This window comes from Tamandua tetradactyla, chromosome 11 (assembly GCF_023851605.1).
Source record: "Tamandua tetradactyla isolate mTamTet1 chromosome 11, mTamTet1.pri, whole genome shotgun sequence".
NCBI lineage: Eukaryota > Metazoa > Chordata > Mammalia > Pilosa > Myrmecophagidae > Tamandua > Tamandua tetradactyla.
In genome coordinates this window covers 81,922,298-81,949,408 of record NC_135337.1, presented here as the reverse complement: position 1 = coordinate 81,949,408, position 27,111 = coordinate 81,922,298, and the positions used below count along the sequence as shown (strand labels likewise).

The 27,111-nt window shown below is 49.9% G+C and overlaps 1 protein-coding gene and 1 long non-coding RNA gene across 7 annotated transcripts; one reads left to right on the top strand and one right to left on the bottom strand.

The window, feature by feature from the left end:
- The first annotated feature begins 214 nt into the window (after positions 1–214).
- On the top strand, positions 215–14,212 carry ARHGAP45 (Rho GTPase activating protein 45). 4 transcript variants are annotated; one of them, XM_077121387.1, is made up of 23 exons: positions 215–484; positions 1,352–1,682; positions 4,153–4,296; positions 4,503–4,587; positions 4,671–4,743; positions 4,884–4,950; positions 5,049–5,186; positions 5,386–5,450; positions 5,538–5,648; positions 5,726–5,806; positions 9,785–9,973; positions 10,074–10,211; positions 10,288–10,478; positions 10,583–10,707; positions 10,787–10,870; positions 10,992–11,090; positions 11,167–11,339; positions 11,491–11,679; positions 11,761–11,898; positions 11,987–12,201; positions 12,408–12,618; positions 13,067–13,178; positions 13,509–14,212. In XM_077121387.1, exons 1-23 carry the CDS (start codon positions 395–397, stop codon positions 13,727–13,729), a joined length of 3,270 nt encoding a protein of 1,089 aa, XP_076977502.1. In that variant the 5' UTR covers positions 215–394; the 3' UTR covers positions 13,730–14,212. The 4 variants fall into 4 exon arrangements, with proteins under 4 accessions (XP_076977502.1, XP_076977503.1, XP_076977499.1 ...); XM_077121388.1 differs by lacking the exon at positions 215–484 and adding an exon at positions 556–693 and having other exon boundaries at positions 10,074–10,151; XM_077121384.1 differs by lacking the exon at positions 215–484 and adding an exon at positions 556–693.
- On the bottom strand, positions 13,026–26,795 carry LOC143650512 (uncharacterized). 3 transcript variants are annotated; one of them, XR_013159586.1, is made up of 5 exons: positions 26,516–26,795; positions 18,630–18,777; positions 17,501–17,570; positions 16,772–17,133; positions 13,027–16,453 (listed from the first exon to the last, which is right to left on the bottom strand). It is a non-coding gene; the product is annotated as an uncharacterized LOC143650512 (long non-coding RNA). The 3 variants fall into 3 exon arrangements; XR_013159584.1 differs by having other exon boundaries at positions 13,026–16,453; positions 16,772–17,570; XR_013159585.1 differs by lacking the exon at positions 26,516–26,795 and adding an exon at positions 25,622–26,480 and having other exon boundaries at positions 13,026–16,453; positions 16,772–17,570.
- Positions 26,796–27,111: the final 316 nt, after the last annotated feature.

The window sequence follows — 27,111 nt, the reverse complement described above, 5'->3', positions numbered from 1 at the left end:
TGAAGGTTTGCACGCTCTTGGCTGCATGGGGCTGAGAGCGAGGGCTGGTGTGGCTGCAGCCTCGGGTGCCTGGGCGGGGCAGAGGCGGGGCCAGGGCGGGGCCTGGGAGCCCGCGAAGCACCCACTCTGCGGAGGGGCACGCTGAGGCTGGGGGTGGGGGTGTGTGCCTGCGCCAAGGCCGCGGAGGCCTTTTCCTGTGTGTGTGTGTGTGTGTGTGTGTGTGTGTGTGTGTGTGTGTGTGTGTGTGGCGGGGCCGCCAATGAGGAGCGGGCTTGTCACGTGGGCCTGACAGCTGGGGCGGGGGTGGCCCCGCGACAATGTGGTTCCGAGGCGGCTGGCGCCTGGAGCTGCGGTGCTGAGACCCCAGGCCGACCCCTGTGGTGGGGGCGCCACCATGTTCTCCAGGAAGAAGCGCGAGCTCATGAAAACCCCTTCCATCTCCAAAAAGAACCGGGCGGGAAGCCCCAGCCCGCAGCCCTCGGGGGTGAGTGGCGCCTCTCCGGGGCCCCCGGCGGGCGGGACCTGAGAGGACACCAGTGGGGAGAGGGCGCGGCCTGTGTGCAGGGCCCAGCAGGGCAGGGGGCTGGTCGGGCTGCCATGGGCTGGCGGCAGGGGACCCACGCCAGCTACAGCCCCTCCCAGGCCGGACTGCGGGGGCAGCGGAGAAGCCGGGACCCGGGCTTTCGGCTTATAGTAAGGGACCATTGCGGGGGTGGCCCAGGGAGTGTGGCAGGGTGGGGTAGTTGGGTTTAAGACGCTGCAGGAAGAGATCCTCATGGGGATGGAGGGGCCCCAGGCACCACTGAGGAGATAGGGGAGCTGTGGGGTGGCCATGGTATCTCAGACTTATAAGTAACAGGGTGTGTGATATGGTACGTGGTTATACAGGGACCTGGGGTATCCATAGGGCTTGAGGGTATTTGTGGGACTTCAGTCTGTGGTCCTTTGGGGTACAGGGATCTCCAGGGGTGTTTTTGCTGGGAATTAGGTGTGTTCAAAGGAGCCGGAGGGGGCTACGAGGCCAGGCCGAGGAGCTCTGTGGGCCCTCCCTTCCCCCATCAGGAAGTGGGGTGTCCCCTCCCCCGGACTCCCCGCAGGCCCCTCCCTTGGCTGTGGTTTGGGCAGAGACCGTTGTTTGTGAAAGCTCAGGGGAAGAGGATGTTGGGTAACAGGTGGGGGTGGGTGGGCGGGGGTGAGCCTGGTACCAAATCTCAGCCCCATCACCTTTGGCCTTTGACCCCTGCAGGGTCAGACTGAAGGTCCTCCGTAGCCCCACCTCACTTCTAGGGAAACTGAGGCACTGGCTAGTATGAGCTGGAGCACCCCATTTAACAGCTCTCCCCTGCCCCAGGAGCTGCCCAGGAGAGATGGAGCTGACACGGCATCCCCTGGACCTGGCCTGGAGCCGCAGGCTGGGGCCTCGAATGCCAAGGCCACGGGCACACTCAAGCGGCCCACCAGCCTGAGCCGCCATACCAGCGCCTCTGGCTTCCCGCTGTCTGGCCCTGGCTCCTGGACACTGGGTCGGAGCCACCGCAGCCCGCTGACAGCTTCCAGCCCTGCTGAGCTGACCTCGGAGGCGCCGGGCCCTGACGCCGTCGAGGACATCTCCCACCTGCTGGCTGATGTGGCCCGCTTTGCCGAGGGCCTTGAGAAGCTCAAGGAATGTGTTGTCCGGGACGGTGAGAGCCAGCAGGGGCATGGGGGCCTAGCTGCAAGGCAGGGCTGGGCACATGCCACATACCCTAACAGGGCAAGGCAGGGCAGGAGAGGGACTTGGGGAGGCTCAGACAGAGATTGCAGAGAGGGCTGCGTGGAAAAAAGCATTGCAGCTAAGACTTTGAGGGTTGTATAGGAGTTTGGAGGCAACGAGGCAGGAGAGGCACTGAGGCAGAAGGAATGAACCAGAGACTCAGAAATTAATGGAAATGAAAGTGCAGTCGGGGCAACAAGGTATGAGGCCAAAGGCATGAGGATGCCAGCAGAAGGACCCGGGACTTTATCTGAGGGTAGTGGGGAGCCACAGAAGGTATTAAAGCAGAGGCAGGATGAGCTCACAGCTGGGTGTTGGAATGATCTCGGGGGGGTGGACTGGAAGTGAGCTGAGGATCCGGGACACAGGACCAGCATGTGAGCTGAGGAGACACTGGGAGCTGTAGCTTGTGGGATGGCAGTTCCGTTTTGTCCTCCATGCGGTCGCTGACAGCCCAGCTTCCTGCTGAGTTATTTTCATCTGCTTCCTGTTTGTCCCTGGCAGCCTGGGCGGGCACCTTGAGCCCTGCCTGCAGCCAGCTTGGTCCTCCCAGAAACCACGGTGCCAGGTCCAGTACCCCAACCCACTCCCCACCAGCTGCCCATTTTACAGATGAGGAAACTGAAGGCCCAAGTGGGGTCCTGACCCCTAGGCCACCCAGCCAGGAGGGGGAGGAGTGGGGGACTCTGCGGTGGGAGGGGTGGGAGCCCCAACGTTATCTGGTCCCGAGGCAGGGGCAGGGGCCGAGCAGGTTTCCTGGGGAAACTCACTAATCTCAGATCATTTCCGATCCTGGCGCTTCCTTGGAGGCCTGGCCTGGGCGGGGCTCGGAATGGGTACTGGAAGGGATGAGGCCTGGCTGGGGGCCTGGCCTGGAGACGATGTAGGTTTGAGTTCTGGTCTTGCCCCGGACCCTCTGTGGGACCCTGTACTAATCCCTTCCCTCTCCCAGCCTCGGGGCCTCATCTGTAAAATGGGGCAACAACCAGCCCTCTGTGGCGACTGAGACCGACCTGCTTTATCCAGGGTCATTGTGGCATGGAGGACACCCCAGGGGTCAGCCCAGGAGGCAAACAAGGGCCTACGTGGGTGGGGTCACTGGGGCTGTCCCACCCCTTCCCGGGTCTCCTCTGGCCTGCCCTGTTGCTCTGGGCCTCGGTTTCCCTGCCTGTCCTCAGCCAGGCCAGCACCATATCAGTTCCGGCCTGGAATCTCATGTCCGGCTGGAGGTGGGGACCCTTGTCTCTGGGGGCTGAGATGCCTTTTGACATCTGGGCTTAGCGTTGGGGGAGCCGGGCTCAGGTGGGGGCAGGCTGAATGGGGGCAGGGTCTGCAGAGGCCCCCCACCCCCTCCGTGGACTGGTCTGCACCCTGAAGGCTATGCCAACACTGGACGAGGATTTGGGGTGAGGCCTCACGGGCCGCAGAGTGCGGGGATAGTGCATAGGGGTCCCCAGCTCTGCCCAGAGCACTGTGGCTTGCCTGTTGGGGACGCTGTGCCTTGCCGGGAAAGGCTGCATCCTGTGGGAGCAGTTGCAGGGCCCCTGGTGGCCAAGGCCCTGAGGACAGGAGGGGGACAGGAGGACCCCCCTGGATTCCTGAAGCCCCTTCCCACTTCTTTCTGCCCCTTCCCACCACTCGAGTCGGGGTCCAGTCAGGGAGGCAGCTCACGTTCACCCGTGTCACAGCCAGGTTAGGGACCCTCGGTGACCATAGTGGCCAGAGGGGGGACTTCAGGTTTCGGGTATTTCCTGAGTATTGTAGATGAGGGTCAGATCCAGGGGTACCCTCAGCCCCCTGGTGGGCACCAGATCCCTGGCCCTTTAGCCCTCCCACGCCTTCTGAGGTTTAGTTCCTGCATGGATGGGGCATGTTGATGCCCTTCTCCCTGCCTGTGTGGGAGCTTAACGCAGAGCTCTTGAGGAGAACGTTTGAAGCCGCAGGCTCAAAGCCAGAATAGCTGGAGAAGCCAAGTGAGGGCAGAGAAATGACAGTCATTCCATCCCTCAGTTTGCTTGTCTGCAAAATGGGGTGATTCTAGTGCCTGCTGGGAGACAGTGAGATAAAGGGCTGTTCTGGACCCAGGTCTGGGTAGGCAGGGCAGGGAAAGTGCTGGTCAGGCCTTGGAATGTCCCAAGGAGTTATTGGGGTCGGGGAGGGACCTGGTGGGCTGCTTGGAGGAAGTGGCACAAGGGCTAAAGCTGGAAAGGCAAGCAGGAGCTTGCTTTCTTGGGGAATGGAGAAGGGGCATTCCAGGCTGACAGACTGCCTGGGTCAAGGCACAGCCTTTGCTGACCTGGACAGCAACCCAGAGGGCAGTTGCTCTCAGCCATTTCTGCCTCAGTTTCCCCATCTGGGGAGGAGGTAGGCACATTCCTCATTCTCAGTCTGCCCCACAGACCTGCTGGAGGCCCGCCGGCCACTGGCCCATGAGTGCCTGGGCGAGGCCCTACGTGTCATGCGCCAGGTCATCTCCAAATACCCGCTGCTGAACACCGTGGAGACGCTCACAGCTGCCGGCAACCTCATCGCTAAGGTCAAAGGTCAGCCAGTGGGGGTAGCCCCAGCTTTGCCTGGGAGAGGTTCCTGGAGGAGTGAACATTCAAAGTGGGTTTTGAAGGGTGTGTAGGAGTTTGGGCACCGGCACCCTCTGACCCTGTCCCTGAGCTAAGGGCTCCCATCAGTTAGCAGTAGGTGCGGCGACCTCCCAGAGTGGACTGAGTCCCCTGTCCTTGCCCCCGTCTCCCAGCCTTCCATTATGAATGCAACAATGAATCGGACAAGCAGGAGTTTGAGAAGGCCCTGGAGACCATTGCTGTTTCTTTCAGCAGCACGTGAGCGTGGGAGCGTTGGAGGCAGCAGAGTGGGGGGAGTGGGGAACCAGGCTTTGTGACCCTGACCTTGTACAAATCTGCAGCGTTTCTGAATTCCTCATGGGCGAAGTGGACAGCAGCACGCTCCTGTCGGTGCCCCCCGGGGACCTGAGCCAGGTGGGCAGAGGGGCAGGGTGGGGGACAGGAGGTCCTGGGGAGTGTGATGGGCCACCCCACTCCCTCCGCGGGCTGGGGTCTCCAGGGGTCAGCGACACCTCCTGCGGGGTGGGCAAACTGCTGCGTGTCTCCCTGGACAGTCTGTGGAGACCCTATATGGCCCGGGGAGTGAGGGCACCCTGCCCAGCGTGGAGGAGTGTGACGGAGGTGAGTCTCCCCAGGCAGGCGGTGGGAAGGAGTTGAGGGGTGCTGGGGAAGTGGGGGAGGGCTGGAGGTGGAGCAAGGGCTGAGCAGGCACCTCACAGGCTGCCCGGCCCCCGAGGAGGTGGACATGCTGCTGCAGCGCTGCGAAGGTGGCGTGGACGCCGCTCTGCGCTATGCCAAGGACATGGCCAAGTACTTGAAGGGCCTCACCGCCTACCTGGAGAAGCGCACGGTGCTGGGTGAGGGGCGGGGCCGGGCCGGGGCCGAGGAGGGGCTGGTGGGTGGGGCTGGTCCTAACCCCCCCATTCTTAACCCCGCCCCGCCCCTCCTTCATCCCGCCCCTCGATCCCCATTTGCTCCCACCCCCCACCCAGCACTCTGTCCCCTCTTACCCCGCCCCTTACCCTGTCCCGCGTCCCCCCCTTCCTCCGCCCCCAGAGCTGGAGTTCGCCAAAGGCCTCCAGAAGATTGTCCACAACTGCAGACCCAGCGTCACTCAGGAGGTGGGACTGTGGTCCGGGGAGGGGGTGGGCGGACCCACGGGGGCGGTGCCGTCACCCCCACCCCGCTGATCCCTGCGCCCCCTCCAGCCCCACATGCCCTTGCTGTCCATCTATGCGCTGGCACTGGAGCAAGACCTCGAGTTCGGCCACGGCATGGTGCAGGCGGCCAACACGCTGCAGAATCAGACCTTCCTGCAGGTGGGCGGGGCGGGGACGGGGCCACGTGGATGGGGGCGGGGCGGCACTCGCGCGCTCTCACGCCCCTCTCCCCGCAGCCCCTGACTCTGCGGAGGCTCGAGCATGAGAAGCGCCGAAAGGAGATCAAGGAGTCCTGGCACCGCGCCCAGAGGAAGCTGGTATTTCGGGGTGAAGGGCTGCTGTGGGTGCCCCCCCCCCATCCCAGGGTCTCAAGTACAGGCTGACTCCAGTCCCGCCGCCCCAGCCGCGCAGGGCCCCCACCCCCCAGTCTCACCATGGGCAGTTCAGGAATGGGGAGAAGCGGCATCCCCCTGTTTGCAGGGAGAGCAAAGGTTGGCCTCTTAGGTTTCCTGTTTGTACCTTTTCCTTTTCTCTGCTGGTTCCTTTTAAATGCACCACCATCTCTGGGTGCTTCTTAGCTCCTTTAACAGTCTGCGGTACAAAGGCCCCTCCCTTCTGCAGGACTAACCTGGGCCAGGGCACATCCCCCCCTTCTTGGTACACGGTGGCGCTGGGCCATGGGCCCTGCTGTGCTGCTGGACTTTTCCAGCCCCCTAGGTGGAGAGGTGCCTAAAGCTTCTTTCTCATTTTTTGTTGGCTGCGCCCTGTGGCCTGTGTTGGGGCAGATTTCACCAAGAATCTCTGGTGATGGACATTTCAGTTGTGGCTGAGCTATGGCTGCCACATCACAGCCCTGACAAACGTATTCCTATCTGCCCCATGTGTGAGCATTTATCTCTTATCAGCGCTTAAAAGGAATGTCAGAGCAAAGGACTTAAGTTTGCGAGCTGCCCACCTACCCGCTCTGCCAAGGCCAAGAGTTCCCTCCACTGTAGACTCTCGGTTCATATCTGTTGCCCACTCTGGATTGGACAGTGGCCTGTTTCTTATTGATTTGCTGGAACTCTTTACATATTAGGGAATGAAGCCTTTGGTGATGTGGGTTACAACCCCCCTCCCCCATCTTAGGTTATCATTTTGACTTTCGGTTTTAACTGTGGCCTTTTTTTTGCCAGGTAGAAGTTTAGAAGTTGTGACTGGTAATAGTGATCTTTTCTTTCTTTCTTCTTCTTTTTTTTTTTTTTACTTTTTTTAAATGAGCATTTGTAACTTTACAGAAAAATCATAAAGTACAGGCCTCCATATATTCTCGCTTGCTCTCACACCCACAGTTTTCCTTATTGTTAACAGTGTACATAAGTGTGCTGTTTTTGTTATAATCCATGACTCACTATTAGTGTAAGTGTGTCATTACATATACTTCCTAGTTTACATCAGGGCTCCCTTTGTGTTGTCCAGTTCTGTTTGTTTAAAGTTTTTATTCCTGTAACACATGTCCAACACAAAATTTCAGATTTTAACCACTTTCGAGTGTACAATTCAGTGTGGGTTAATTACACTCACAATGTTGTGTTCCCATCACCTCCATCCACTAAGAAAACTTCTTCACCCCAAACTGAAACACTGCCAATTAAGCATTAACTCCCCATCCTCTACCTCCGCCCCTGGTGACCTGTATTCTAACTTCCAACTCTATGAATTTGCATATTTTAATCATTTCATATAAGTGAGATCATACAGTATTTGTTCTCTTATATCTGGCTTATTTAACTCGGCACAGTGTTCTCAGGGTTCAATACCCATGTCGTCACCTGTACCAGAACTTCATTGCTTTTTTAAAAAAATTTATTTATTAATTAAAAAATTAAGAAACAAAATAAAACATCAACATACATAATAACTTCATTGCTTTTTACGGCTGGGTAATAGTCCTTCCGTGTGCAGTGTCCATATTGTTTCTCCATCATCTGCTGACGGACACTGGGGCGGCTTCAGCCTCTTGGGTGTGTAACGTTCAGCCGTGAACCTGGGTGTGCAGTGTCTGTCACAACCCTGCTTGCAGTTCTTTGGGTCTGTACCTAGGATGGGGTTGCTGGGTCACATGGCAGTTGTGTGTTCAGCTTTCGGAGGGACCGCCAGACTGTTATCTGCGGGGGCTGCCCCATTTCACATTTCCACCAACCGTGTACACGGGCCTTTCTTTCTCCACATCCTCATCAGCCCTTATTCTCTGTTTCATAAACAACAGCCATTCTAGTGGGTGTGAAGTGCAGTTTCCTGGTGGTTTTGATTTGCATTTCCCTGATAGCTAAATGAGGACAGGCATTTTTTTTCATGAGTTGACTAACCATTTGTTTATCTTCTTTAGAGAAATGTCTGTTGGAGTCCTTTGCCCACGTTTTCTTATTGAATTGTAGGTGTTCTTTATATATTCTGGCTATTGAGTCCATATCAGGTATATGGTTTCCAAATATTTCTCCCATTCTGCAGATTGTTTCACTTTCTCAGTAATGTCCTTCTATGTACAAAAATCATTACTTTTGATGAGATTCCATTTATTTAGTTTTTTCTTTTCCTGTCTGTGCTTTGGATATAAAGTCTGAGATCCTTCCCTGTTTTCTTTTAGGAGTTTTGGTTCTTATATGTAGGTTACTGGTCCATTTTGAGTTAACTTGTGTATACGGTGAGAGGTAGAGGGTCCACATTTGTTTTTTTGCAAGTGGATTTCCAGTTGTCCTGTCATCACTTGTTGAAGAGACTCTTTGTTCCCCATTGAATGGACTCGGAGCCCTTGTTGAAAATCAGCTGGCCATGGATATATGGATTCAACTCTGGACTCTCAGTTCTAGTCCATTGGTCTGTATGTCTGTCCTTATGCCAGGACCACACTGTTTTTGATTACAGTAGCTTTGTAGTAAGTTTTGGAATCAGGATATGTGGGTCCTTCAGCTTTGTTCTTTTTCAAGTGGGTCTGGTTATCCGGAGCCCACTGCTCTTCCATGTGAACTGGGTGACTGGCTTCGTGAAGAAAGGCTCTGGAGCTTTTTTTTTTTTTTTTTTTTTTTAATGCTGTATGGCAGAAGTCACATTTCATTCTTTTCCATGGAAGTATCCCCTTATTGCAGCACCATTTGTTGATTTTTTATTTGTTTGGTTGGTTTTCATATGTTTGTTTGGGAAGTGCATGGGCTGGGAATTGAACCAGGGTTTCCCACATGGTGGGTGAAAATTCTACCCACTGAACTACCTTTGCACCCAGGCATTGGAATTTGGATTGAGCTGGTGTTAAATCTATAAATTGCTTTGGGTAGAACTGACATCTTAACCATATTAAGTCTTCCAATCCATGAACATGGTACATCCTTCCATTTATTTCTGTCTTCTTAATTTCTTTCAGCTATGTTTTATAATTTTCCACATACGTGTTCTCATCCTTAGTTAAACTTGTTTCTAGATACATTTTAGATGCTATCATAAGTAGAATACTTTTCTTGGTTTCCTTTTCAAATTATCCATTACTAGTATATAGAAACATAACTGATGTGGGGTTGTTGATCTGGTGCCCTGCCACTGTGTGGATTTCATTCATTAGCTTCGCTAGCTTTATTGCAGTTTTTTCAGGATTTTCTATATCTACGCTCATGCCATCTGCAAGTAGGGAAAGTTATACATTTTTCTTTCCAATTTGGATGGCTTTTATTTCTTTTTCTTACCTCGCTGTTGTGGCTAGAACTTCTAGCACAATATTGAATAGCAGTGGTGACAATGGATACCCTTGTCTTGTTTCCGGTCTTGGAAAGTTTTTACTCTTTCACCCTTTACGACATGAACTGTGAGTTTTCCTAGATTTCCTTTATCATGTTGAGGAAGTTTCCTTTTATTCCTGAATTACTGAGTGTTTTTATCAAGAAGAGCTGCTGGGTTTTGTCAAATGCCTTTTATTTGTTGATTGAGATGATCACGCATTCTTTTCCCTGCGTTCTGGGGTTGGGAGCTCAGCTGTGCCTCAGCATCCCGGCTGTAAAATGGGCAGGGCAGGTGTCTCCCTGCCGCCAGGACTGCCCTCTGGTGCCATCCCTCCGGCCAGTGGGCCTCAGCCCTATTCTGCCCCAGGTCCTTTTTTTTTTTTTTTTTTTTTTAGCCTGGGCAGGCACTGGGAATTGAACCCGGGTCTCTGGCATGGCAGGCGAGACCGCCCTGGGTTCTTGCACTTGGGCCTTGGCTGGCCCCCAGGGACAGGCAGGTGGGGAGCTGGGAGAGAGTCTGGACAGGACCGAGCTCTCCTCACCCAACAGCAAGACGCGGAGGCGAACCTGCGCAAGGCCAAGCAGGCCTACACCCAGCGCTGCGAGGACTACGACAAGGCGCGCTTCCTGGCCGCCAAGGCCGAGGAGGAGCAGGCGGGCGCGGGGCCCGGGGCCGGTGGGGCGGCCTCCAAGGCGCTGGACAAGCGGCGGAGGTTGGAGGAGGAGGCCAAGAATAAGGTGAGGGGGCGGGGCGGGGCTGAGGGGCGGGGTCTCACCGCCGCCGGCCCCGGGGCCCTGGCCTGAGGCCCCCACCTGCCGTCCCCCACCCCACCCCCAGGCGGAGGAGGCCATGGCCACTTACCGCACATGCGTGGCAGACGCCAAGACGCAGAAGCAGGAGCTGGAGGACACCAAGGTGACGGCGCTGCGGCAGATTCAGGAGGTCGTCCGGCAGAGCGACCAGACGGTCAAGTCGGTGCGTGGGGGGCCGGGAGGGTTTCAGGGATGGTTCCGGGCTCTGCCCGTCCCCTGACCCCGCTGCTGTCTCGCAGGCCACCATCTCGTACTACCAGCTGATGCACATGCAGACGGCGCCGCTGCCCGTGCACTTCCAGATGCTGTGCGAGAGCAGCAAGCTCTACGACCCAGGCCAGCAGTACGCGTCGCACGTGCGCCAGCTGCAGCGCGGCGACGAGCCCGACGTGCGCTACGACTTCGAACCCCACGTCGCCTCCAGCGCCTGGTGCGCCTGCCCCCCCGGGTCTGGCCGCCCCACCCCCACCCCCACCCCGTGTGGCCCCCCTCGTGGCCCTCCCTCACCACCACCCCGCCCCCACCCCCACGCAGGTCCCCCGTCATGCGTGCCCGGAAGAGCAGCTTCAATGTGGGCGACGGCGCTGGGGCCGAGGCCGCTGGGAGTCCCCTGGAGGCAGGCGGGCCCGGCGACGGGGTGCTGACCAAGGAGCGGCGGGGTGAGTGCCAGGACGGTGCGAGGGGCAGGCAGGACACCCACCACGGCCCCAGGCCCTCACGGAGCCCCCTCCTCCACAGGTGGGCGTGGACATCAGGTACACAAGTCATGGCCGATTGCCATCGTGGACTCCGACGGCAGCCTGGAACCCAGTACCGGCCCAGGTAGGGGGGCGCCCAGGGGTGGAAACCCCCCAAGGGTGGGGGTTGGTAGATGCCTGGCTGGCAGGTGTGGTATGTCCTGTGGCCCTGTGGCTCAGGTGTCTGGTGCCTATTTCTGGCACAGGGGACCTGAAGATTGAGAGGACGGCATCCAGCAGCACTTTTTCATCCAACGAGGAGTTGGTGGGGGCAGGCGGGCCTGAGACATCAGCCTTTGTGCAGGGTGAGCTGGATGGGGGGGTAGGGTCTGTGGGGGTGGGCAAGGGGCAGGGACAGTGCTGACAGCCCACCCGCCGCAGCCGACCTGGATGGCATGGCCCCTGAGCTCCGGGTCGCCGTGCCCAGCGGGCCATTCCGCCACGTGGGGCTGTCCAAGGCTGCCCGGACCCACCGGCTGCGCAAGCTCCGCACACCCGCCAAGTGCCGCGAGTGCAGCAGCTACGTGTACTTCCAGGGCGCCGAGTGTGAGGAGGTGAGGCAGGGGCTCCCAGGGTGGGCAGGGAACAGCATTCCCAGCAGAAGGCACAGCCATGGCTAAGGCCTGGAGGCGGGGGCCAGGGGGCCAGGTCACGGGTGGAGTGGTCTTCCACTGGGAAATCTGGACTCACCCGTGCTGCCCCCAGTGCTGCCTTGCCTGCCACAAGAAGTGCCTAGAAACGCTGGCCATCCAGTGTGGCCACAAGAAGCTGCAGGGCCGGCTGCAGCTCTTCGGCCAGGACTTTGGCCAGGCAGCCCGCAGCAGCCCCGACGGCGTGCCCTTGGTAGTCAGCAAGTGCGTCCGTGAGGTCGAACAGCGGGCGCTGCACATCAAGGTGACTGCTGTGGGCGGCTGGGCCCTGGGGAGGGCCTGGCAGGGTGGGCTAGGGCTGACCACGCCGCCTCCTCCACCCCAGGGGATCTACCGGGTCAACGGGGTGAAGACACGGGTGGAGAAGCTTTGCCAAGCCTTTGAGAGCGGCCGCGAGCTGGTGGAGCTGTCGCAGGCCTCACCTCACGACATCAGCAATGTCCTCAAGCTCTACCTGCGCCAGGTGAGGCAGACCCTGGAGGGGCGGGGCAGGCACCTGCACCCCCTACTTACCTGCCCTCCTGACCCGTTTGTTTCACCTTGCCCTACAGCTCCCGGAGCCCCTCATCTCCTTCCGCTTCTACCACGAGCTCATGGGGCTGGCCAAGGAGAGCCTGAAAGCCGAGGCAGCATCCCGGGGCCGACCAGGAGGGGCTGAGAGCGAGGCAGGGACGCTGGCCATGGCAGGCCCGCTGCGGGAGCTCCTGCAGGACCTGCCGCCAGAGAACTGGGCCACGCTGCAGTACCTGCTGCGGCACCTGCGCAGGTGAGGGCAGGGGACGCTCACTTCCGCCCTGTCCCCTGCCCCCGCCTGCGTCCCCTCCCCCTGCCCGTGTCCCCTCCCCCCACTCCCTGCCCCCCCAACCCCCATGCCCTGCCCCTGTCCTGGTTGCCCCACCCCCACCCCCCCACCTGCCCACGTCAGCTCACTCAGGCCCCCCCCGCCTCCCCCCCCTCCCCCCCCACCCACAGGGTCGCACAGTGGGAGCAGGATAACAAGATGACGCCGGGGAACCTGGGTATCGTGTTCGGGCCCACGCTGCTGCGGCCGCGGCCCACTGAGGCCACCGTGTCGCTCTCATCCCTGGTGGACTACCCCCACCAAGCCCGCGTGGTCGAGACCCTCATCCGCCACTACGGCCTGGTCTTCGGGGAGGAGCCCGAGGAGGCAGCAGGCGGCCAGGTGGGCTGAGGGGCTGGGTCTGGCCAGAGCCTTCTGCTTCCACTGAGGGCCCCGGTGGGTCACGGCTTTCCGTCAGGTGCCTGTCAGCGCCTGTCAGGGTGAGGTGGGTCTTTTGGTCTCAGTTCCCCGGGGCTGCCCCAATGAAGTACCCCCAAGGCAGTGGCTTAAGACAACAAGTGTCTGTCCTCTGGAGGCTGGAGCCTGAGGCTGCGTGTGGACAAGGCCACCCTGCCTCCTCCTAGCCGGCATCTCCGCCTCCCTCCCCACGCTTCTCCCAGGTGCCTGGGGCGTCTGCACAGACCTTGTTTCCACTTACGGTCTCACGCCCAGGGAGCAGGGGTCTGGGCTCATCTTACCCCTGCCCCGTTCAACCCATATCACATGTAAAACAGAGCCTGGGACAGGCTGGAACCCTGACCCCGCCCCTCCCCGACCCCCGCCCTTCCAGGATGGCCCGGGCACCCAGCGGGCAGAGGTCATCGTACAGGTGCCATACCTGGAGGAGAATGAGGAGGCCGTCTACACCCCACAGGAGGAGGCGGAGGAGGACATGACCCAAGGTGAGTCTGTGCGGCTGCCACCCCTTGGGGGATGGACGGATGGACGGGTGGACAGGGCAGCAGCCTCGAGGGGCTGAGGTGGGACAGGCCCAGGTCAGCACATTCAACCAGCCCGTCAGGCACGTGTTCTGGGGACAGCGTTGGCCACGGAAACCATCGTGGAAACCATAGTGGACCATTCACGCATCTTCCTCAAATCTATTTCAAAGAAAGCAAAGCGGCGCCCCTTTGCGTTGTTTGCTCGGTGCTGGGGACGGGCAGCTTGGACATGGAAGGAACGTCTGGCGTGGCTGGGGGTGCTTAGCGGAGTCTCTCTCTTGGTTTCCCCAGAGTCGCACCTCCCGTCCAATGACTCTGACTCGGAGCTGGAAGAGGTCTCGGAGCTACTGTCGCCCGACAGTGCCGGCTCCCTCCACCGCCTCAGCTTCCTGGAGAAGCAGGCAAGCGAGGGCAGCCTGGAGGATGAGGAGGCCCCGGCCGGGCAGCTTGCCAGCTACAACACCAACCAGTCCAACAGCGCCCTCCGGGAGAGGCGGCCAGAGCGCGTCTGAGCAGTGGCGGTGGGCAGGGCCCACCCTGGGCATCGGCCACAACAACACTGCCCACTCCTCTCACCTGTCCCCTGGGCCTGGCTGGGGCTTGTTACCAGGAATGTGTAGGTTGCAAGATCCAGCCGTATGCAGCCTGCCGTCAAGGGTGAGCATTGCTTTACTCAGAAAGGCCTCCGTGCTCCCCAGCCTGGTTCCACCCAGGCCAGCCCTGTCCAGCCGAGCTAAAGGCGTTCTGCCCCATGCCTTCCTGGCCACGCTGGGGCGGGGCTCTACTCCTGCCGAGCATCCCACCTTCCCCTCACTGGGCCCGGCTCTTGCAGGCGTCTGGGACCCCAGGCTTTGGCACAGCTTCGGGGGCCCTCCCCTTTCCAGAAACCCGGTTTTGGATACCTGGGTGTAGGTACGTGGTGAGGGCACCTCCAGCCATGATGCGGCTCTCTGACATGCACGTTTGTCTTGCTTGGAATAAAGTTTTTAATCTGAGCTCATCTTCTCTGGGAGCCTCAGAATGGGGTAGAGTGGGGGCAGAGGGCACCTACGGCACCATGCCTCAGTTTCTCCCCTAGCACGGGTTGTGAGGAACCGAAATTCTACAGCAAATGGGCCTACGTGGGTGCCTGAGCCCAGTGGTCCTCAAGGCAGGCTGGGCAAACACTCTGAGGTCACTTTCCTCTAAACATCTGGCTCAGCGCTATCCTGTATAGTTTTATGGACTGTGGAAAGGTCATCCGTCTGCACTGCCCAAAATGGCAGCCGCTGAGCACTGGAGACGTGGCCAGTGAGGCCGAGGACCATAAAAAATAAATAATCTGCAGAGGACACCATCGAGGAAGTGAAATGACAGCCCCAGCAAGGGAGATGTTTGCAGATCACGTACCTGACAAGGGACTTGGCATCTAGCATATATAAGGAATTTCTTACAAGTCAATAATAAAACAAATATTCCAATTAAAAAATGGCAAAGGATTTAAATAGACATTTCTCGAAAGAAAATGTACAAATAGTCAACGAGCCCGTGGAAAGGTGCTTCCACATCACCAGTGATCGGAGAAACGCAAACCAGAGTCACGATGGGCTACCAGCTGGCCCTGCAGGGTGTTTACAATCGACAGGACAGGTGGCGACCAGTGTCGGCAACAACATGGGGGAACGGTCTGTGACATGGCACCGCTGCTCTGGGAAACAGCCCCACAGTTCCCCTGAAGGTCAGACCTAGGGTTTCCATTTGACTCAACAATCCCTTCCACAGGCATATACCCAGGAGAACTGAAAGCGCATGTCTATGCAAAAGCTTGTAAACTAAAATGTTCAGAGCAGTGTCCTTCACATCAGCCAAATGGGGAAGCAACCCCACGTCCATCCACCAATAACCAGAAACAAACGTGGCATGTCATTACAACAGAATATTCAACAGCACGCACTGAAACGAGTGAGCCCCAAAAAACAATGCTAAGTCAAAGAAGGCAGACACAAAAGGTCAAGTTGTGTATGGTTCCATTGGAATGAAATGGGAGGACTGTAATTTCTTACCTGATTTTGTTTTAATTAAGTGGAAACAGCCTCTTGAGTAGAATCCACTGGAGTGGACAGTGTGGCACAGACGTGCTCTGGAAGCTAGAATCCATTGTAGTGGGTGGCATGGGTGCTCCCTGAGTCATGCTTTGGAGGGAGCCCTTGCCTATTCCTTCTTAGAGCAGACCAGTCCCTGGGGTTCTGGGGCACCAAGCAGGCACTCCCCATCCCCTGGGGACCCAGCAGGGGTGGTCCCAGGGAGCCCAACATGGCTTCAGTGCCCAAGAATGAGCCAGCCTTCACACCGCTTACCACACGAGCAGCTAGGGAAAGAGGCTGTCCCACAGGCCAGCAACCCCAGCTCAGAGTGGGATGAGCCCCAGAGGCCACCTTCTGACAGGTGATGGAGCCCTCCCCTCACCCTCGAACACACAGATGCTTAAGGAGGAACAGCAACAAAAAGCAGTCAGGTGTTGCCAAATCATGGCCCAATAACTGATTGTATAAATCACATTTTTTTGGTACACAGCTATGCCCCATTGTTTCTGAGGCGTCTGGGGGTTACAGTAGTTGAGTAATTACAATGGTGATTAGGGCCTGCAAAGCCAAAAACATTTACTCTGGCGTTTTACAGAAAAAAACTGCCGAGGCCTGATTTATGTTTGTAAAGGATCAGGATAAGCTGAGAGTGAAACAGCAAAGGTCACGAAAGACCCAGTTTTCAGCTGCAACATAAATTCTCCAGAACCTGGGGTAGGCTTTTACAGGACCACTAATGTCCTTATCTATGAGACAAGTAAGCAAGTGGTTCACACACGACTCACTGATTCATGTGGCTTCGAAGGTAGGTGGCTTCAGGTGAGGCTGGATCCAGGCTCACAGGAGGTTGTGATTGCCAAGTGCATGCAGGAATGTCAGGCCTACACCTCAAGCACCCTGTTCGCCTGTGGGAGGGGGCATTGCTCTCCTGGAAGCCCCTGCAGCTACCCCACCCCCAGGCCTCACAGTCTCACCCATCTTGCTTGGGCAATGGCCATCTGTGAACGGATCCCGGGGCGGGGCAGCGCTCAGAGTCTGGCAGATCTGGGGTTCCGTGACGGAATTTTAGATGAGCAACAGGCTGGCTTGTGGCTTACTCACCAACCTGCGGTTGGTGATGGGAAGTTCAGTTATCACAGTTGTCACCAGGAAAGACACGGACAATGGATGAAACTGGGGAAGATATCAAAAAGCTCCTGTTAGGGCCAGATGGAATTAAAGGTTAAAAAAAAAAATCCTTCACAAAGAAGAAAGTTTGTAAGTAAAATCACCGATTCAGAGGCCCAAGAAAGGAGGCCCCTAACCTCAACACATTCAGAAAGGATGCTGTTCTAGTTTGCTAGCTGCTGGAATGCAATATACCAAAAACAGAACGGCTTTTAAAAAGGGGAATCTAATAAGTTGCTAGTTTACAGTTCTAAGACCTAGAAAATGTTTCAATTAAAACAAGTCTATAGAAATGCCCAATCAAAGGTATCCAGGGAAAGATACCTTGGTTCAAGGAGGCCGATGAAGTTCAGTGTTTCTCTCTCAAGTGAGAAGGCACATGGTGAACATGGTCAGGGTTCCTCTCTCATCTGGAAGGGCACATGGCGAACACAGTGTCGTCTGCTACTTTCTCTCCTGGCTTCCTGTTTCATGAAGCTCCCTGGGAGGCGTTTTCCTTCTTCATCTCCAAAGGTCACTTTCCTCCTTTGTGGTGCTGCAGAATTCTCTGCTCTCTCCGAATCTCCCATTCTCCAAAATGTTTTCTCTTTTATAGGACTCCAGAAACTTATCAAGACCCACCCAAATGGGTGGAGACACGTCTCCCCTAATCCATCTTGATTGGGATACATCTCCAGGGAGATTATCTAATTACAGATTCAAACATATGGCATTGAATAGGGATTATTCTGCCATTACAAAATGGGATTTTGATTAAAACTTGGCTTTTCTAGGGGACATACGTCCTTTCAAACCAGCACAATAGCAATATTCCATTATTAACTCTTTGTAATAGAGTCATACATCTGTTCTAGTTCATAAAAGAACTTCTTTAAATTTGTCCAGTTAATCACAGTCATCGTCCACCACAAGATTCCCCGTGTTTTACGTTCCCATGTTTTAGCCTCCAGCTTTCCTCCTGGTGACATACATGACTCTAAACTTCCCCTTTCCACCACTCTCACATACTGTTCGGCACTGTGAATCATTCCCACAATAACCCGCTGCCGTCACCTTTCCCAGGCGACTTTTGTTCCCCATTTCTTGCTTCTCTGCTTTTCAAGGAGGTGTAGAACACAGCCTTCTAAAACGTGAGCACGTACATGTTGGAATAGAGTAAAACAAAGAAGAAAAAAACAGCTTATCACGTGTAGGCTTTTCGTGATAAACCGTTTATATAAGTTTTGAAAATAAGCACCTATTGAGTTACCCTGTCTGTATTTACACCTGATCAAACCAAGCAGCTAATGAAAGATCTTGTTTCGCTTTCTGTGTATGAAAGTTGTCCTTTTCATTCTGAATGTGACCTTAAACCCTTCTAAATTATCCTCATAATGATTTCATTTAGTCTATTGCCAAAAGATGGGGGAACTTAAATTTTGTTATAGCTGTTTGACTCTAATAAGAAGTTTCATATTAATGCATATAGATCAAAAATGCATATAGATTAATGCTGGTGAATTGGTGCCAAGAGGCTTTTTTTTTTTTCTCTTTTTTTTTCCTTGAATAGTTTGTCACATTTGAGTAATATCCTATTGCCTTGGATTGTTCCTTAAATCAAAAACACTTCCATCAAATTTTATTCTGGAAGGGGAAAAATACTCAAGAAGGCTTCCACCGCACAGGGTGAGCTGTCTTTTTGTGTTATTCTTGGAAATAGAGGCGTTTAGGACTTTGACATTTTGGGAACCCAAGTTTACAATTGTATCATTAAAACAATGAAAGTTTGAAAGCATAAGATTTATTGAAGAGTTATTTTTTAAAAATAGGAGTTGGGAACTAGCCAGATGGCACAGTCACTTTACCTCACATACACAAAAACTTACCTGCCAGAGTAATCGTATTTTAAAGTATCTTCTCCAGATACTTTGCTTCATATACCAATTAGATAAATACTAAAAGGTGAGCAACATCCTGGAGAAAGGGTTTATCACTTTTTAAAAACTCTATCTCTATAAATATATATAGTTGAGGCTATTATCTGACATGGCTAGAGACATTATATTTTTACATTGCTTATTACTAAGAAATTCATCATTCTAGGTAAGGCACGTGACTATGTGCATATACCAAAATAAAATCAGGGCCTTAATCGATAGTTTACTCAAATTATGGGCATGTAGTCCAAAAAAAAGCCGCTCACCTCCAAACACAGAACTTCCGATGCTATAGGATTGGGAAATGACGTTTTGCAGTAATGACGCTCAGTAGCTGTGCAGTGGCTCTGTGCCACAGTGTGGTGCTGGAAATGGCACACTATTTCCTCAACCAGGACGCAGATTTAGGGATTTCTGAAAACAAAAATTTAACACCAGATAACTGTGAGTAGCCTCCTTTGATTACTTAGGAAGGAAGGAGGCGAGTTTCAGAACAGAGGAAGGCAGGCCCTGGGAGCCCGGTGCCCTCCTTCACACACGTGTGTGTGCGTGTGGGTGTGAGTGTGTCTGAGCACACGCAGGCCTGGCAGGGTGGCCCTAGGATGCACAGCGAGGTAGCCTGGTTGACGCTGGTCCCAGGAGGCAACTCCACTGGGCTTTGGTTCTATCAGCTTTTTTTTTTTTTTTTAAATTGTTGGCCTTCACTTTAAAAAAAAAATCATTGTGGTAACATACATATAACATGCAAAATTCCCCATTTTAGTCATTTTTTATATGTATACTCAGCAGTATTATATTCTTGAGGTTCTACTGTCATTGCCATTGTCAAACTTTTTTTTGCACGTGCAGGCCCCGGGAATCGAACCCTGGTCTCTAGCATGACAGGTGAGAACTCCGCCTGCTGAGCCACCATGGCTGCCCCATTACCAAACTTTTTCATCGCTTTACACTCTCCAGTATTTCCTTTTTCCTTTACACTCCATACAGATAATACAAATCCAAGTTCTAAAACACTTCTGTGAAATACGAGAGAATTCCCAGCAGAATGCTTTGGTTTCTGCTGCCTGAAATAGATGGCATCTAAAAACAATGAAAAAATATTTTTATTGTTAATAAAAATTTAAAAATTTTTTAAAAGCATGAACAACAGAAGAAACAATACATTTGACTTCATCAAAATTAAACCCATTTGTGCACCAAAATACATTATAAAGAAAGTGAAAAGACAACCGTGGAGAAAATAACTGCAAATTATATATCTGATGAGGGCTCAATATCCAGAATCTATAAAGAACTTTAATACAACCACAAAAGGATATACAACCCAACCAAAAAACAGGCAAAGGCCTTGAATAGACATTTCTCCAAGAAGAAATTCCAATGGATAACCGTGTGAAAACATGCTCAACATCACTAGCCAATAAGGAAAGGCAAATTAAAACTACAGTGAGGGTTGCAGGGGTAGTTCAGTGGTAGAATTCTCACTCGCCATGCAAGAGACCGGGGTTCAATTCCCAGCCCATGTACCCCCCAAAAAAAGTTGTGACCAAAATTCTCTATGATATATATATCGCATATCTGTCTCTAGAAATAAAAGAAAAAATAAAAACTACATGAGCTGCCACTTCACATCCACAGGGATGGCTAGTATTTAAAAAATGTAAAATAACAATTGCGGTAAAGACAGAGAAGTAGGAACGTCGTGCGTTGTTGGTGGGGAGGGGAAAACGGTGCAGCCACTGTGGAAAACAGTCTGGTGGTTCCTCAGGAAGTTAATTACCATAGGACCTGGCAGCTCCACTCCTAGGTATATACCCGAAGTACTGAAAACAGGAATTACACTTTGCACACCGATGTTCACCACAACATTATTTGCAAAAGTCAAAAGGTGGAAGCAAGCAAGTGTCCATCAACTGATGACAGATAAACAGAATGGGGTCCAGATAATGGAAGAGTACTCAGCCATAAAAAGGAATCAAGTTCTGATACATGCGACAACAAGGAAGAAACTGGAAAACATGGTACTCAGTGAGAGAAGCCAGACGCATAGAGCAAAAATTGTATGATGTCTCTTACTGCAGATGTTTATAGTTAGCAAACATGCAGAGACAGGAAGCAGATTGGAGGTTACCTGGGGATGGGGGAAAAGAGGAGGTTTTGCTTAGAGGGCATAGCATTTGTAAATAAAAGTTCATTTTAAAAATATAAATAAATTCTAAAACCAAAGTTCTATTAAAAAGCAGACAGATCACAGAAGACCTAAATAGATGGAAGGGCATACTGTGTTCATGGATTGGAAGACTAAATATAGTTAAGATGTCAATCCTACCTAAATTGATCTACAGATTCAATGCAATACCAATCAAAATACCAACAACTTATTTTTCAGAAATAGAAAAACCAATAAGCAAATTTATCTGGAAGGGCAGGGTGCCCCGAATTGCTAAAAGTATCTTGAGGAAAAAAAACGAAGCTGGAGGTCTCATGCTGCCGGACTTTAAAGCATATTATGAAGCCACAGTGGTCAAAACAGCATGGTATTGGCATAAAGATAGATATATCGACCAATGGAATCGAATAGAGTGCTCAGATACAGACCCTCTCATCTATGGACATTTGATCTTTGATAAGGCAGTCAAGCCAACTCACCTGGGACAGAACAGTCTCTTCAATAAATGGTGCCTAGAGAACTGGATATCCATATGCAAAAGAATGAAAGAAGACCCGTATCTCACACCCTATACAAAAGTTAACTCAAAATGGATCAAAGATCTAAACATTAGGTCTAAGACCATAAAACAGTTAGAGGAAAATGTAGGGAGATATCTTATGAAACTTACAATTGGAGGCAGTTTTATGGACCTTAAACCTAAAGCAAGAGCACTGAAGAAAGAAATAAATAAATGGGAGCTCCTCAAAATTAAACACTTCTGTGCATCAAAGAACTACACCAAGAAAGTAGAAAGACAGCCTACACAATAGGAGACAATATTTGGAAACGACATATCAGATAAAGGTCTAGTATTCAGAATTTATAAAGAGATTGTCCAACTCAACAACAAAAAGACAGCCAACCCAATTACAAAATGGGAAAAAGACTTGAACAGACACCTCTCAGAAGAGGAAATACAAATGGCCAAAAGGCACATGAAGAGATGCTCAATGTCCCTGGCCATTAGAGAAATGCAAATCAAAACCACAATGAGATATCATCTCACACCCACCAGAATGGCCATTATCAACAAAACAGAAAATGACAAGTGCTGGAGAGGATGCGGAGAAAGAGGCACACTTATCCACTGCTGGTGGAAATGTCAAATGGTGCAACCACTGTGGAAGGCAGTTTGGTGGTTCCCAAAAAAACTGAATATAGAATTGCCATACGACCAAGCAATACCATTGCTAGGTATCTACTCAAAGGACTTAAGGGCAAAGACACAAACGGACATTTGCACACCAATGTTTATAGCAGCGTTATTTACAATTGCAAAGAGATGGAAACAGCCAAAATGTCCATCAACAGACAAGTGGCTAAACAAACTGTGGTATATACATGCGATGGAATATTATGCAGCTTTAAGACAGAATAAACTTATGAAGCATGTAATAACATGGATGGACCTAGAGAACATTATGCTGAGTGAATCTAGCCAAAAACAAAAGGACAAATACTGTATGGTCCCACTGATGTGAACTGACATTCGAGAATAAACTTGAAATATGTCATTGGTAACAGAGTCCGGCAGGAGTTAGAAACAGGGTAAGATAATGGGTAATTGGAGCTGAAGGGATACAGACTGTGCAACAGGACTAGATACAAAAACTCAAAAATGGACAGCACAATAATACCTAATTGTAAAGTAATCATGTTAAAACACTGAATGAAGCTGCATCTGAGCTATAGTTTTTGTTTGTTTGTTTGTTTGTTTGTGTCTTTTGTTTTTTTCTTTTTCCTTTTCTTTTTTTATTATTATTATTTTTATTTTTTTCTCTATATTAACATTTTATATCTTTTTCTGTTGTTTTGCTAGTTCTTTTCCTAAATCGATGCAAATGTACTAAGAAATGATGATCATGCATCTATGTGATGATGTTAAGAATTACTGATTGCATATGTAGAATGGAATGATTTCTTAATGTTGTGTTAATTTCTCTTTTTTTCTTTAATTAATAATTTAAAAAAAGCAGACAGTATAAGAACAGGGAAATGGATCGTTGGAACAGAAAAGAGGGGCCAGAAATAAACCCGAGTAGGTACTGGGCTAAGAAGGCCTTCATTAAAAGGGAAGAAAGACCACCAATCAATACCTAACTTCAAACCTAAAGAAACTAGAAAAGGAAGAACAAAATAAACCCAAAGTTGGCAGGAGGAAAAAAACAGAAACAGTAAAAATTAGAGCAGAGATAAATGAAACAGAGAACAGACAATCAATAGAGACCATCAACAAAACCAAAAGTTGTTTTTTTGAAAAGATCAATAAAGCAAAAAAAGAAACAAAATTTAGTTTGAAATGCTAGTGATCAATGAAAGGGAGGGGTAAGGGGTATGGTATGTATACATTTTTTTCTGTTTTTGCTCTATTTCTTTTTCTGAATAGATGCAAATGTTCTAAGAAATGATTAAGATGAATAACTATGTGATGATATTGTGAACTACTGATTATATATGTAGAACAGAATGATCAAAATAGGAATGTTTGCATTTGTTTTGTGTTTTTTGGTATTTAAAAAAAATAATAAAACAAACAAACAAAACCCAAAAAAACTAATGAAAATGGGGACATCACTATCAACCTGACAGAAATAAAAACGATTCTATGAGAAGACTATGAACAATTAGATGCCAACAAATTAGAAAATCTAGATGACATGGACAAATTCCTAGACATACACAAATGACCTGATAGGATGCAAGAAGAAAGAGAAAAATCTCATAGACCTGTAACAAGTAAAGAGATTGAATCAGTAATCAAAAACTTCTAACAAAGAAAAGTCCAGGACTGAACAGCTTCACTGCTGAATTGAGCAAACATTTAAGAAACTTTAACACCAGTCCTTTCCAAACACTTCCAACAAATGGAAGAGGGGTCACTTCCTACCTCATCCTGAGGCCAGTTTACTCTGATAACAGAGGCAGATAAAGACAGCACAAGAAAAGAAAATTATAGACCAATGTTCTTTATGAATATAATGCAAAATCCTAAACACAATACTGGCAAACCAAATATAATAGGATAGTAAAAGGATTATACACCATGATCAAGTAGGATTTATTCCAGGAAAGCAAGACTGGTCCAACATAAGAAAACCAGTGTAATACTGCATATCAATAGAATGAAGATAAAAATTACATGATTATCTCAATTGACAAAGAAAAGCCGTTTAACAAAATCCAACATCCTTTCATGATAAAAATGCTCAAAAAACTAGAAATAAAATGGAACCTACTCAGCATTTATGAAAACCCACAGCTAACATCATACTCGGTGGTGACTGAAAGCTTTTCCCCTAAGATCAGGAACCAGACAAGGTTGCCCACTGTCATGAATGTTACTCAACATTGTATGCAAGTTCTGACAGAGCAATCAGGCAAAAGAAACAATTAACAGGCATCCAGTTTGGAAAGAAAGCAGCCAAATCATTCCTCACTGCAGATGACACGACCCTATATATATATGAAAATCCCAAAGAATCTGTAAGAAAGCTAGTAGCACTAATAAATGAATTCAGAAAGTTTCAGGAATCAAGTTAAACACGCAAGAGTCAGTTGGGTTTCTATACACCAGTAACGAACAATCTGGAAACAAAATTAAGAAAAAAATTTCTATTTACAATAGCATCTAAAAGAATGAAATACCTAGGAATAAATTTAACCATGGAGGTGAAAGACTTGTACACCAAAAACTATAAAACGTTGGTGAAAGAAATGAAAGAATACCTATATAAATGGAAAGACATCTCCTGTTCATAGATTGGAAGATTTAATACAGTTAAGATGTCAATTCTGCCTGAAGCAGTCTTCAAATTCAATGCACTATTTATCAAAATTTCAACAGCTTTTTTTTTGCAGAAGTGGAAAAGCTGATTCTCAAATTCGTATGGAATTTGCAAGGGTCCCGGATAGCTAAAACCATTAGAAAAAGAGAACAAAGTTGAGGACTCACACTTCCTGATTTTAGAACTTATACAAAAAGCTAATTAAATCAGTGTGGTCCTGGCCTAGGGACAGATAATATAGATTAATGGAATAGAACTGAGGGCCCAGAGATAAACAACACCCACAGTTAGTTGATTTTCAACTAGAGTGCCAAGTCCATTCAGTGGGGAAAGAATAGTCTCTTCATCAAATGGTGCTGGGACGACTGGAAATCCACATGCAAAAGAATGTATGTGGACCCCTACCTCTCATCATATAAAAATTAATTAAAAATGGACCAAAAAGAGGGGTATGAGGGTAGTTCAGTGGTAGAATTCTTTTTTTTTTTTCTAAGACATTGTCATATATTCAGGGCTGTCCCAAGACTAAATAAGTAAGTTTTCATTTGCCAGCTAGTTCAAGGCTCACGAACCCTTATCCGTGTTGTCATGCAACATTATAATGAGTATCAGTCATAGGCATAAAGATATTCTGCATGTGTCTGACTTCTGAGCGCTTTTTAAAAATTTTTACTAATAAAACCAATCCACATACAACACAAACATTCTTAATGCATGAAATTCCATACTTGGTGTGCAATCAGTGGCTCACAATATCATCACATAGTTGTACTTTCATCACCATGATCATTTCTCAGAACGTTTACATCACTTCAGAAAAAGAAATAAAAGTAAAAAGAAAAAAACTCATACAGACTATACCTCCTAACCCTCCCTCTCATTGACCACTAGTATTTCCCTCTACCCAATTTATTTTAACATTTGTTCCCCCTATTATTTATTTATTTTTAATCCATATTTTTTACTCATCTGTCCATACCGTAGATAAAAGGAGCATCAGAACAAGGTTTTCACAATCATACAGTCGCTTTGTGAAAGCTATGTCATTATACAATCATCTTCAAGAAACATGGCTACTGGAACACAGCTCTACAGTTTCAGGTACTTCCCTCTAGCCTCTCTAATATATCTTTTTTTTTTTTTTTTGCTTTTAAAAAGGGGAATTTAATAAGTTGCTAGTTTACAGTTCTAAGACCAAGAAAATGTTTCAATTAAAACAAGTCTATAGAAATGTCCAATCAAAGGTATCAGGGAAAGATACCTAGGTTCAAGGAGGCTGATGAAGTTCAGGGTTTCTCTCTCAAGTGAGAAGGCACATGGTGAACACAGTCAGAGTTTCTCTCTCATCTGGAAAGGCACGTGGGGAACACGGTCAGGGTTCCTCTCTCATCTGGAAGGGCACATGGCGAACACGGAGTCATCTGCTAGCTTTCTCTCCTGGCTTCCTGTTTCATGAAGCTCCCCGGAAGGCGTTTTCCTTCTTCATCTCCAGAGGTCGCTGGCTGGTGGACTCTCTGCTTCATGGTGCTGCAGCATTCTATGCTCTCTTCGAATCTCTTCTAATATATCTTAAACTAAAAAGGGGATATCTATATAATGTGTAAGAATAACTTCCAGGATAACCTCTCGACTCTATTTAAAATCTCTCATCCACTGACACTTTATTTTGTCTCATTTCTCTCTTCTCCCTTTCAGTCGAGAAGTTTTTCTCAATCCCTTGAAGCTGAATCCCAGCTCATTCCAGGATTTCTGACAGTGGTAGAATTCTTGCCTGCCGTGTGGGAGACCTGGGTTTGATCCCCGGTTCATTCACTTCTCCAAAAAAAACCCAACCAAACAAAAATTCAAGAAATGGTGCTGTAAAAACACGATACTCACATGGAAAAAGTAGATGTGACCCCACCATACAGTATGCAAAAACAAACAAACAAACAAACACAAAAAAGGATCAAAAACCTAAATATGAGAGCAAATATTATAAAACTCTTATAAGAAATCATAGGGAAATATCTTCAGGACTTTGTACTAGGCAATGGGCTTTTAGATGTTATATCAAAAACACAAGCAATAAAAGAAAAAATAAATGGGGCTTAATCAAAATTAAAAATGTCAATGCATCAAAGGATATTAGCAAGAAAGTGAAAAGACAACCTACAGAGTAGAAAAAATATTTGGAAGCCATATGTATTAGTCTGGGTTCTCTAGAGAAACAGAACCAACAGGAGAGATCTGTAAATATGAGATTTTTGAGGTGTCTCCCGCAACCGTGGGAATGGAAGAGTCCAAAATCCGTAGGACAGCCTGTGAAGCTGGTGGCTCCGATGAAGGGTCTTGATGAACTTCAAAGGAGAGGTTTGCTGGCTGAGGAAGCAGTGAAAATTCCTCTTAATAGTCTTCAACGGATTGGATTATCTCATGTGCCGGGACATACCCTTACTTGACATTGTCAGCCACAGCTACAATGAACTAACTGATGATTTAATAAAGCAGCCTCTGACTTAACAACCAGCCATGAAATATCCTTGAAGCAACAGTCAGGCCAGTGCTCGCCTGACCAGACAACTGGGCATATCACCTGGCCAAGTTGACACCAGAACCTCACCATCACAGTCCACCCCTTGTCGACTTGGCAGCTATAAACATCATCTCGAAACATGCTTAATTTCCAAGTAGAACACAATAATAGACATCTATTTCACCTAACAATACTCAACTGTCCTGCATACAACCAGAACGTACCATATCTCTCCA

Excerpts from the sequence above, each read along its gene's own strand:
- ARHGAP45 (XM_077121384.1), top strand. The coding sequence starts at position 598 with ATGGGCTGGCGGCAGGGGACCCACGCCAGCTACAGCCCCTCCCAGGCC. Across the intron at positions 4,297-4,502 it reads CCTCATCGCTAAGGTCAAAG|CCTTCCATTATGAATGCAAC; the intron begins GTCAGCCAGTGG and ends CCCGTCTCCCAG. Across the intron at positions 9,974-10,073 it reads AGGAGGAGGCCAAGAATAAG|GCGGAGGAGGCCATGGCCAC; the intron begins GTGAGGGGGCGG and ends CCCCACCCCCAG.